The 13231-nt window shown below is 48.2% G+C and overlaps 1 protein-coding gene across 1 annotated transcript in view; it reads right to left on the bottom strand.

The window, feature by feature from the left end:
• Positions 1 to 13231, bottom strand: part of LOC147727341 (alcohol dehydrogenase 1-like) — a 239924-nt gene that overhangs the window by 200904 nt on the left and 25789 nt on the right. The window contains exon 2 of the mRNA XM_086961424.1: positions 1095 to 1196. Coding sequence (XP_086817550.1) covers positions 1095 to 1196 — 102 coding nt within the window. The remainder of the gene's footprint in view (positions 1 to 1094; positions 1197 to 13231) is intronic.

Genomic DNA, 13231 nt, shown 5'->3' with positions numbered 1-13231 from the left:
CATGAGCAATTTGCGAGAACCAGTAGGTACTCTCAAATTGATCATGCAATTTCAAGGGTACAAGGGTGTCAAAATGACACCCTGTTGAACCCCTGAAGTTAATCTGTGCACACACACATGCCGTAAGGGCATGTGTGTGCACAACATGAAACTTTGAAAAATGCACAAAAGTGCATTTTTCAAAGTTTTTGCAAATTACCATGAAGTTCAACTTCATGGTAATTTGCTACTCCTATTAGATAAATCGCTAATTTTTTAACTTTAATGCATTGCATTTAAGGAATCTCAATTTGGGATTCCTTAAATGCAATCACAATTTAAGGAATCACTATTTAGAGATTCCTTAAATTGCGATTTTTGCATTTGGGATGATGCATCCCAAATGTAAAAATACTGGTCGCAAAGGGGCAGATTCTGAGAATCTACCCGTTTGCAACCGGTTTTCCTTTGATGCATGTGCCTGATTGTCATTTTCAACACCAAGAGCTCTAGCTTTCACTAATGCGAGACCAATTGTATTGCAAATGCTTGTTTTCTTTGCAACCCCTTAACTAATCACCATCAAACTTTGCAACATCAGCTAAGATAGAGTAAGGAATATCATCTGCCAATATAGAGAAATGAATAGGTCTGCAAAGTTTCATGGAGATTCGTTCAACGGTGGCAAAGTTATTGCCATTCAAAAATCAGAGGAATTCCTAATCTCTCAGAATCCTAACTACAGATCGGCTACCGCCAGTCTCTTATGTGATATATAACACAATGTCTATCAATACAAATATTCACGGTACATAGATGTAGAGTTAGGAATCGAACTCTATTCATACGTAACAGTCGATATTTTTGTACAATATCTCATGCTTGATATTCTGGAACCACACCAGAGATTTGTCATTTCAAGGGTGCCTTAGGTTTAGGGTCTTTAATCGGTACAATAATTTACGAAATATGCTAACTTTTCTAATAAAAAATATGTAATGAAGGAAAATAATGCCTAGGAAATGTTAACAATTGTGCATTGTGACCACTTTTGACAACAGTAGCCATTTTTCCAAAAGAAAAGTGTTATTTTTCAGTATTCAAAAATACTTTACCTTTATTCGGATTTCATGGGCTTTTGGTGGAGCAACCTCTATCTCTTCAATAGAAAATGGTTTATTTGGTTCCCAGGTAATGGCAGCCTTGCATTTTATAACCTAGAAAAAAACAGTAAAATTCATCAAAGGGGTTATCCACAATGTTTAATGTTGAAGGATAATATTTGACGTGAGCACAAAGTTTATTTTATTTATTTATTTTGAAAGTTTTATATAGCGCGGACAAGATCCTTGCGGATATCAGAGCGCTTTACATGGAAGGAGTACATGAGGGATCATAGTTCAGAGATAAAACATCGTCAAACAAATAAATCAAAAGAAGCAATCAGTACAATCAGATAGGTCATGCATAGGGTGCAATATGAACTAATGATCTGTGCATTAAAAACAAATAGAGGTATAATACTGCAATAGAAGGCATACATTCACTAGTTGATAATAATCTAACATAGGCCATTATGGTGCTATATGAGCTGACGATCGGTGCATTATAAACAAATAGAAGTATAGTACTACAAAAAAAGGCATTCACACGCTAATTAATAGTAGTCTTTCTAATTAATAGTAGTATTTCTTAGGATGCTATATGGGCTAACTATCGGTGCATTAAGAGTGATTGGAGGTATGTTACTGCAAAGTGGCAAACATTCGCCAGTTAAAATTAGCCTAATGAGTGTTTCCCAAGGGTGAGTTCAAGTGGTGAAAAAGACTAGTCCAGAATGGCCGACAGAGGTAGAGAGAGAGGGAGAGACCAGTCTAAGATGGCAGCCAAAATGCAAGGATTCCAGAGTTTGGTTTCTCTTTCTACTCTGGGGATGTCGAATTAGCCCATCTTCCATGTTTATTGAGGGGGGGAGCAGAGTTCAGCTTCTATGCTGCTAGATGGTGGCTTATCTCTGTGTTGCTGCTCCCTGACCGCGTTGGTATGTAGCTTCATGGTGGGCAGGGGGGCGATTTATGGTTCCAGCTTTATGGCCCCAGCCAGGTTAGCAATGAAGAGTGAAAAGCCCGCGCAAATACCAGTCACATAGAAGTCCGGGCAAAGCGCAAAACAAAGCCTGCATGAATGTTTGACATGATGTGAACACAGGTAGTTGCCCTTCGCGTCGCCCCAAAGGCTGTCTAAATAGTCCTGTGCGCTGCACTCCAGGCAGGGAGCGGAAAGACCTGCAATGGAACCTTGGTGGACAGCTCAGCGTACAGCCACCTCAGAAATCACCACTGACGCTGCTGCTCCCATCAGGCTTCTCCCAAGTTGCGCAGAGGGTGCCCCCAACACATCGGTAAACAGAGCATACCGGCCGTGTGAGGGGGGGAGGGGGGGAGGAAGCCTCCCGCCCAAAACGCCGCCACAAACATCCAAACACTGTCGCACCAGAGCCGCTCCAGATGCCCCCATTCGGTACTCACCGAGCCACTGGACGGCGGGGGGGGGGGAGGGGGGTCTTCCGTCGAATCCTTGCTAAAAACACACCAAGGGGCACACCGGAGCCGCTCCAGACATCGACCGCTCCGTCTTGAAGCCTTCCTTAGAGGGGGGGGCGCTTGTTCACGCCGACCCCCTTCCTCAGCGTCACCGATCCTGTGCTGCCGAGGGTGCTCACCAAATCAACCGTGAGTGCCTTTGAGCTTCTAGGGATGGGTCAGCAACCGAACTCAATGCCCTCCTCCGCCTTGTAGCGGGGGACCACGTCCAACTCTCCGACGTCGTCAAGCTGTCGGGACTAGGCTCCTGAAGCTTCAACCGAGCTCCAGTGCCCTCCTCCGCCTTGTAGCGGGGGACCACTTCCAACTCAGCGAAGTCATTAAGCTGTCTGGACTAGGCTCCTGTAGTTTCAGCCGCCCCTATTGATGCTCATCTCTTATGCCGCCTTGCGTTGAGGGTGTCAGAATCGAAGGTCCGCTCGGGGCATTTCAGGGGTCATTAATCCAATCCAGTTACTTGATCCAGTTACTCTTACGTTCCGTTCTTCTTTCTCCTTCCATTCCGTCGTGTTGGTGAGTGCTGACAGGGATAATGCCCGAATGGGATTCCCAGCACCGGGAGCTCCTCACAGGAGCTCCCTACCCGGCGGCCATCTTGACTTGTTCTTGGTATATGTCCTCTTTTTTGTTTTTTATTTGTTCTTCACAACCATTCTACTCCATTGCTTGGTGCACCTCCCTGATTTGCAACACACAGTTGGGGGAATATTTCAGAATAATCATGAACTTGTAGCATTGCATAGTAGTTTTTTTGATAGATTTGCTAATCAATTTAATGATATAAGGGGACATTCAGGACACCTAACACATTAGGCTACTTCTGCTGCCTAGAGCCACACAGCTGGCCACAGGTTGTCTCTCAGTCTTTTCCCAATAGCACTGAGCAAGCTGTTGGAGGGCCTGCAGCTTGTCATCATAGATCATCTAATGGCTCTCAAGACGTTGGCTGGCCGTCACGTTACCTCAGGCACCTGTCAACAAACGTTATAAGATTCCAAGCTAGACCTCAGCCAACCATAAGCAAGCGCTCAGCCACCCTCATAGCAACTCTGTCAGCCCTGAGGCAAACTCAACAGGCTCTTAGCTAGTCTTCAGTGTGCCAATAGTTGATCATCATAAAATCTCAGCTGGTGCTCAGATCTGATAGAGGTCCTCATTTACTTTCAAATGGCCTTTATACACTCTGTGTGTGCTTAGGCCCACATCACAAAGCTCAAAGTCCATTAATCCCCCCCGCTGCGCCTCTGTCATCCAGTGGGCACTCTCAACTTGCATTAACCTCACAGTGGTCACACTACACTGGCTCTCAGCACCTCCAGGACACCGTTAGCCAACCCAGGGAAAACCTTGCCTAAGTCTCACAAGTCCTAACCAGGGCTTCACATTGCCTCATCCAGTTATCGCGTACCAATAATTATCTCTCTTGAACCAATGGCCTCACTCTGCTAACCTCTATAGCCTTGAGACCTCCTCTTCTGCCTGTTATTGCCTATTGCTTGCCCCTTAAGAACACCTCAGGCAGCCCTCAGACCATCTCTGGCGAATCTCAGATGTCCTGCTTCCTTTCAGACCCTCACATTGAACCGTCGTTCTCTCTTGTGAGCCTTGTGTACAGTCTTTGCTAGCCTGTTGAGTAGGGGTCTGTATTGCTGGACTGCTTTTAACATGGTCTTCCACCCCTTAGATGGAATTCCAGCAGAGCGCACTCCCTGAAAATTGAGTTGTGGTGAGCGCTGCAGAGGTGCTCCCGTATGTCCTGTGGATCCAGCAGACACGTCCAAAAGCAAGCATTTGAAGTGCAATAGGTCTCGCATTTGTTTGAGTTACAGCTATCGGCATTGTAATTGGCAATGCATTTTACCTATGTGTTATGGAGTGAATGTCTTTGGTAAGTAGTGGAATTATGTGGGTTGGGTTGAATTTTTTAGTTGTGTAATTGTGTGGCATGGAATTATATGGTTTGGAGGGGCTTTGTGTAGTGGAATTATGTGGTCTGGTGGGCTGTGGAATTGTGTGGATAGTAATTTTGTGGTATTGAGTGTACTGTAATTGTGTGGAGTGGAATTGTGTGTCATGGAGTGTAAATATGTGGAAAGTATTTTGTGCTGAGGAATGGTATGTAGTGGAGTTCAATTAAGGGGTGTGCTGTTGAATTTTGTGTTATGAAGTTGAATTATGTGTTGTGAGTTGATATATGTTGTGTGTAATGGAATTGTGTTGTGGAGTGTAATTATGGGGTTTGGTGTTGAATTATGTGGTGTGGAATGTATTTGTGTGGATTTGAATAGTTTGGCATGGAACAGTGTGGTGTTGAGTGAGATTATGTTAAGTAGAATTATGTGGCATGGTGTGGAGTGTATTTATATGAATTGTTGTTATGTTGTATAGAGTGGATTTATTTGGGGTGTATGTATGTGGTAGCGAGTAGCGTGTAATTAGGTGGAGTTAAATTATGTGGTATTATATGGAGTGTAATTATAGTGCATGCTGTGGAATTACGTGGCGCTGAATTGTGTGTTGTGGAATTGTGTGGCGTTGTGTTGAATTATGTTTTGTTAAATTCTTGTTGTCTTTGTGGAGCAGTGCTTAGGAAGCAGCCTTCATGGCATGTGTTTTTTTCTGTCCTCTTACTACCCTGAACTGTCGTGGAGTAGTATGCAGTAGAGTGTAATTATGTGATGTAGTGCTGAATTTTGTGACATGATGTGGTTGTTTGTGTTGTAGATTGGATGTATGTGGTGTATAGTGAAATTATGTATTGTGGAATTATGTGTAGTGGTGTGGAATGGAATTGGCTGATTTTGAATTGTGTGGCGAGAATCTGTGTGGTGTTGAGGTAAATTTTGTTGAGTGGCTTTATGTGGCATGGTGTGGTGTGTTTTTATGTGGAGCGTTGCTACATAGCATAGAGTGTTTTTTTGTGGAGTGTATTTATGTGGTATGGAGTGAAGCATAATTATGTGCCCAAAATCAGTGATGATTGTTCCACCAAAGCTTAAAAGCTTAAACTTAATCCAGAGTATGCAATGTAAATAACGCCTTCTAAATGCATTTATTGCATGTTTAAAATGAGAAAATGGCACAATTAACTTGTGTATTTTTATTTCCATTAGTAAATGTTTTTCTCCTTAAAGAGGATCTGATTGGAAAACCAAAAAAGGCAACTTGTCCCACACACCCTTGGGTACTGAAAGTAAATAAACAGATCATGTTTTTCAAAGGTTGAGGTACCAGCACTAAAGCCCAAAATTGCAAACCAGGTTGCGCAAAAAACAAAACATGTGTTTATTCATTTCATGATGTGCAAAAAGAATAAGCTTTTTATTTTGTAACAGAAAACTATTTAAACCAGCTCTTAAGGAGAATATGTGTAGTATTTAAACGCAACCAATGCAGATTGTGTTCCAAGCCCACTCTAATGAACTCCAGGAGCTGTTAGAAGGATACCAAAGCCTAATCCATGGGATAGGATGCCTCAAGGACAAGCAGATGAGACCGCACATAGAGACCCCAGCACAGCCTACAGCTTTGTGATACAGACAGGTTGCTTTTCATCTCTGCTCAAAAGTGGAGGCAGAGGTGAGGTGGCTAGAATAGGCTGGCATCATAGAGCCAGTGGAAGGGCTTACCTTTTTGGTGTGCCCATAGTACTAATTCATAGCCGGGAGATGTCCGACTGCCTGGACATGGGCCTCCCAAACATGGCCATCGAGAGGGAATGGCACATTACACCAACAGTTGATGACATTATAGGGTAGTTGAGTGGTGCATGGTGGTTCTTGAAAATTGACTTAACTTACGATCAGGGTGCCCCAAGATCATGCTTGCCCCTGAGTCCAGGTCCATTACCATGGTTTGGACCCACCAAGTGCCCCTCTACTATAAGAGGCAGAATTTTGGGATCTTGAGTGCGTTTGACGTTTTTCAGACCATGGTGCAGGAGGTTTTGTCAGGACTCCTTGATGATCTGAATGCAAGTGATGACTTCCGGATCTATACCTTATCTCTGGCAAACATCATTGGGGTTGTGAAAGGTGTTGCAGTGTCTGCAGTACTCTGGGCTACTTTTGACTGAACCAAGTGTGAATTCCTAAGAAAATCCACCAGTTTTTGGGGTACAGGCTTTTAGCTGGGGGATAGTCCCTGACCCCGAAAAATTGGGCGACATCAAGACAGCCACTCCAAGGTCCTCGGTCACTGAGGTATGTCGTTTTTTGGTAAATTACTGCGGATGATTCATTTGTAACCTGACCTACATCACTGCCCCACTGCTAGAGCTGACCAAGTAATCAGCACTGCGGTCCTGGGAAGCAGCAGAAGAAGTGGATCTCACAAAGACCAAAATAAGCACTGTCTGCAGACACCAAACTGATGTATTTTATCCCAGCGAAAGAAGCTGAGATCTCTGTTGATGCCAGCCACAATGGGCTGGGAGCAATACTGTCACAATATTTGGGCACCAGAAAGTTGCCCCCTTTAACCAATGCCAGTCAAGCCATTTCTCCAACTGAGCAGCTATATTTGAAAATTGAAAAGGATGCAATTGCAGCTCACTGTGGGTGTTGACGCTTTCACTTATAAGTACATCGCCATCATTTAATGGTGCACACTGACCATAAGTCCCTCCTCCAACTGTTCACTGGGTCAGCTTCCAGACTCCTAGGCCGAATTGAAAAGTGGGTACTGGGGGGGGCGTGGCTAGCGGCCGAACATGGCGGCAGCATAGAGGACTAGCTCCGGCAGGGAAGCGGCCTCTCCATCTATCCGCACGATAATCCGTGGTTAAATCTTACCTCAGACGGCGGCACCGAACGCCCGAGAACGGGCGGAACTGGCAGCAAGTACCCGGGCAGAAATCGAGGACTGAATGACGGAGTTATCGTCGAGTGCTGATCCGATCGAAGTACAGGCCTACCTCCGGGGACTCTAGTGGCGACTGAAGCCGACCGGAAGTGCAGCCTGTTCAGCTACTGCAGGCAGGAAGTGATCGGTGCTGGAGGGCCACTCCGAGTGATGGCCGGAGGGCGAGCTCACTGACCAGGGACAGAATATTCGCCATAACCGACGGAGGTTACTCGAAGGAGGTGCCCAAGGATTTTCAGGACAATCATCAGAATACTGTCCTGCCATCTGCTCCGTGAAGCTCATCGGGGCGTTTCCCCCATTGCTGCGGGAGCCCCTCTTTGAACTAAATTGAGGGCGCGCTGTGACGGAGGTTCCTTCTGGTGCCCCATTGTGCCGGCGAACTGTTTCTCTCAGTGATCGAACCATGGCCGGAAAAGGTGTTAAAGGCGGTACGACACAAACTCGTATTGACCGATTCACGAACGACAGAACCGCTTCCCCTCCGGCGGATGGGAAACATTCCTCCATAAAACCAGGCGAGCCTGCGGGGACGAAGAAGGCGACGTTGGATGATGTTATGAAGGCTCTCACGCAGGTCCAAACGACGGTGGGCTCCATCTCGACCGAAATCACCCTTATCCGAGCGGATCTCCACAAGATGGCCGAAAAAGTAGGTTCATTGGAACTGGTCACGAAATTGCTGGTAGAGGATGTCTCGGAACTGCAGACGGCCATGGAAGCGGTCATGGCGGAAAACAAACTCCTCAAGGATAAGCTGGACGACCAGGAGGGCCGTTCCAGGCGGAACAATGTACGCATTCTTGGTGTTCCGGAGTCGGAGGGCACAAGAGCGATGGACTTGTACGTGGAGGACCTCATTAAAACACACCTTCAACCTAAAGGACTGTCGGCCTTCTTTTCGGTCGAGCGGGCACATAGAGTTCCGGGGGTCAACCTAAGCCAGGGGCCTCACCCAGGCCGATCCTAGCAAGAATGTTTAACTACCGCGACCGGGATGTCATCCTTCAGGTGGCGCGAGTTTCACCGCCGGTGAAAATCCTTAACTCAACAGTGGCGTTCTTCCCGGATTATACGGCGGAGGTGGCCAGGCGGCGGAAGACCTTCCTGGACGTTAAAAAGGAACTTAGGAAACGAGAACTTCCTTACTCCATGATTTTTCCGGCCAGGCTCCGGGTGGTGGCGGAGAACAGGACCTGGTTTTTCGATAACCCTGAGACTGCACGAGACTGGCTGGACGGCTGGCGTCCTGCCTCCCACTCTCGCCGCCCTGGACGGACTAAGAATGGCTCACATCAAACTGACCGAGACGACGCTGGAGAAGCTGGTACGAACAGTGGCAGAAGCTCACCAGTAAGAGACAATGATGACCTGAATCAGGAGGTGGACTCATGAACACTCGACAGGTACAAGACAATTTTGTTTGGGACTGCGGCTGGAACCGCCATGGAAACTGGCCGAGGGCCTCCGCAGAGGGTATGATGGGTCGCTAATTCCGGAGTACTCCTCACCCCCAATGAGCAAGTAACTGTGTGTTTTCTTTGGGATGGGTCTAAGCACTCTGCTAAATTGGGGTGGCGGGCAGTTTGGAGTCCGTGTAGCAGGGAAGCAGGGCGGGTGGGGGTTTTGGGAACGGGGGGGTTTCGTTGGTTTGCTTGTTTGAATTGTTTGGCTCTATTCATCGTCTGGGAATTGTTAATAGTCACACATGACCGTATCCCTTGCACCGGGTGTGCCACCTCTGCTCCTCTAGCACTACGAAGGCACCGACATGCGAATAGTTACACAGGGCAGGGAATTGCTTCAGCCACCATAGCACTGTCCTACCCCATGGAACACCAACTCACACGCGCGTTTACACAATGGCGGACCTCCCACGACCTAATAACATAACAACTGACACCGGGGTGGGGTCTGTGCCACCGTTGCAGATAATGTCGTGGAATGTCCGGGGGTTGGGGGATAAAGTGAAGAGGGGACTGGTTTTGCAGTGTATTAGGCGATTGAACTGCGACATCGCCCTTCTTCAAGAAACACACTTGGTGAGGGCGGCTACCAAAGCTCTGGATAGGAGAGGTTATCACATGGTGGTACATTCGGATTTCACCTCAGGGTCCCGGGGGACGGGTGTTTGGGTGAAAAAAACATCGCGCTTTATACAACACTCCACAAAAACAGACAAACATGGCCGCTTCGCGGCAGTGTGTGGGCAATGGGAAGGTGTGCCCATTAATGTGGTTTCTGCGTACATCCCGCCAGCGCTACATTCATCGGCATTTCCGGACCTGGGCAAATTTCTTCTGGAACTTCCGGAAGGGGACCTGCTGGTGGGAGGAGATTTCAATGCACTAGCCAATACTGGTATAGATAGGTTTCCGGTCCGCACCCTCCCCACTGGCCCAACGAAATTCGGGGACTTTCTGGAGGCGCAGGGTCTGGTTGATATCTGGAGGCAGCTCCACCCCACTGATCGCCACTATTCCTACTATTCATCCACTCATGACTGCCTGTCTCGCATTGACTACTTTCTCACACTGGGGGGTGGCAGACTCACATTTGCTGACGTGCAGATTAAGCCCCGGGGTATATCGGACCATTCCCCCTTGACTGCTACATTGTCCTGCACAACCGCGGCTCGCAAACAGCTCTATCCTATTTACCCTGGTTATCTTAAACTCCCCCCAGTTCGAAAATCCCTTAAAACAACCACCAAACACTACTTCCAAGAGAATTCCGGCTCGGTGTCCTCCCTGACGATACTATGGGAGGCGTATAAGACTGTGTTGAGAGGCCAGGCGATCGCGGCTATAACCGACCATAAACGTAAGCAAAAACAAGAACTGGTGGAGTTGGAACTGCAGTTAGAACAGGCTAACGTAGCTCATATGAATGCACCGTCGGACGACACTCGACACGCATTACATCTCTGCCAGCAAAGGCATGACGACCTTCTCCGTCGACGGACGATAGAGCATATAGAGTCAACTGCGAGCAGGGTTTATGATGTGGGCGATAAGGCCAATAAATTACTGGCCTGGTTAGACAGGAAACAGGACGGTGGCAGGCACATTCTACAATTGCGGGACCAAGAAGGGACGTGTCACACACACCCTCCCAAAATTGTTGACCTCTTAGCGGACCACTTCCAGAAGGTATATACCCCAGAGGTGGTAGTCACGGCAGAGGCGGCGGAACTAGGTCTCCAGGACGTAGAAGTAGAAACGCTGTCGCCGGAGGCGGTGACTGAGCTGGAAGCAGACCTCACGGTGGAGGAGCTCCATATGGCGATAGGCACGTTACATACAGGTAGAGCGTTGGGCCCCAACGGGATACCGATCGAATGGTTTCAAACGATGTCGGATGCACTGGGCCCACCACTGTTGGCCATGTTTGAAGACTGCCGAGGGACCGGTACGTTGCCTTTAGACCAGCGCTTGGCGACGATAGTGGCCATCCCAAAACCCAGCAGGCCTCCTGAGGACTGTACGTCTTATTGCCCGATCTCGCTCATTAACACGGAGGCAAAGATCTTGGCTAAATTGATTGCTAATAGGCTGACTCCGCATCTCTCCCAATTGATTCACCCGGACCAATCGGGCTTCATGCCGCATAGGAGCACGGCACTGAATCTCCGTAGGGTGCAAGGCGCACTGGCTCAAGCACATTCACTGAAAGAGCCGGCGGCCATTTTGTCGTTGGATGCCAGAATGGCTTTTGATATGGTAGAGTGGCGCTACCTGTTTGCAGTTCTGACCCGGATGGGCTTCGGACCAAAATTTCTATCGTGGGTTCGGCTTCTCTACACGGACCCGGTAGGCCACGTGGCGGCCAATGGCCACATCTCACGAGCGATTCCTTTGGCGCGTGGGACTCGTCAGGGCTGCCCACTATCCCCGCTACTGTTCGCGCTGGTCCTTGAACCACTCGCTATTGTTATTAGAAAGACACCACTACTGAAAGGTATTAACTGGACGGAGGCCTGGGAAGACAGAGTATCGCTATATGCCGATGATATGTTGGTCTACTTATCTGCCCCCGAATCGAATGTTCCGATATTACTGGCACTCTGCGATAAGCATGGCTCGGCCTCCGGCTATACTATTAACTGGACGAAATCCGTCCTTTATGTCCTGAAGGGCCCTATGCCAGTCCTCCCTGAACACTGTCCTCTAGTGTTGACCGACGTCTCCTTTAAATACTTGGGCATCCATGTCACCAACGACACGGCCATGTTCTACGATCGGAACCTGGCGCCCCCCCTCCTTCGTCTGAAGGCAGACGCCCGACATTGGTCAACCCTGCCACTCACGCTCTTGGGGCGCGCTGCCTTATTTAAAATGATGGCACTTCCGCGCCTCCTGTATGTTCTGGAAAATACCCCAGATGTAATTCCGCCTTCCTATTTCCATAAAGTCACCGCAGTTGTGACCACCCTGCTGTGGGGTGAGCGTCCTCCGAGAATTGCTCACCTCAAACTTAACCGTGGTTGGTACAATGGGGGAATAGCGCTCCCGAATGTACAACTTTACTATTGGGCATCTCAACTCAAGGTACTCAACCAATGGCTCCACGCACCACACGATGACCCGGCATATCTGGCCGATAGGGCCCAACTGGGAACGCAAAGTCTGTTAGCTCCTTTATATAACCCGAGTCTCCTCAAAGGGCTGATTGGCCCTACTAAACATACAGTCGCCATATGGTACAGGGCGCTCACTCGGCTGAAGTGGAAGGGGGTCATCACGAAACTCACCCCGCTTTGGGACACCAAAAAACTGGGTTGCCTTAGATCCAGCAAGGGGTTCACCCAGTGGGATAATATAGGCATTTCGACGGTGGGGGATCTTTGGACGTCCTCAGGGGTGATTCCCTTTTCGCAACTACAACAACAGTATGCCCTAGGCCCCACTGAAACATATAGGTACATACAAATTAGGCACGCTCTTCTGGCGGTGTTGGAACCAGGGACCTCCGTCCCGGAGTCCTCACCCCTAGAAGATCGGCTTCTTACGGATTTTTTACAGACACGTGCCACCTCACTCACATATCGCAAACTGCTGAATAACCTCCCGGATCCCCTGCAGAAATTGCGAGAGAAGTGGGAGACTGAGTTAGGAGCTATGGATGAGACGGATTAGAATGCTGCTATGGCGTCTCCGAGGGAAGCAGGGGTGTCGGCCAGGTTTCGGCTTATACAGTTAAAAATACTGCACAGAGTATATTACACAAGGACCACCCTACATAAAATACATAGGGCTGACACCCCTCACTGTCTCAGGGGATGCGGGGAAGATGGCACGTTATTACATACGCTGTGGGACTGCCCATTTATTGTTAGATACTGGCAACAGATCATGCGCACAATATCCCAGGCCCTTGACACCTCCCTTACGCCGGAGCCACGCCTCTGTCTCTTGAATATATGGGAGGGTACTGACCTTAATCTTAGACAACAGCAGTGGGTTACAATTGGTACAATGGTGGCCAAGCGCGATGTGGCGCAAAGATGGGGGGTGGCGGAGGTACCTACCTTGGCGTTGTGGTGCAGAACTATGGACAAATTGATGCTAACTGAAAGAACTGTATATAAAATGAGAGCGAACCCAAAGAAGTGGAACAAGGTGTGGGAGGCGTGGAATAGATACAGAGGGGACATGTGTGAACCGCTGCCGGAGGATGATGACGAAGATTCGGACGATGAGGAGGAAATGATTGATTAAATTGAAGTGTGCTTTGGGCAGGGATCGGAAATGTAACTTTGCTGATGGGGATCTCGATTTAGCATG

Source organism: Lissotriton vulgaris, chromosome 3_1, assembly GCF_964263255.1.
Source record: "Lissotriton vulgaris chromosome 3_1, aLisVul1.2, whole genome shotgun sequence".
Taxonomy (NCBI): domain Eukaryota; kingdom Metazoa; phylum Chordata; class Amphibia; order Caudata; family Salamandridae; genus Lissotriton; species Lissotriton vulgaris.
This window is presented reverse-complemented; position numbering and strand designations above follow the sequence as displayed.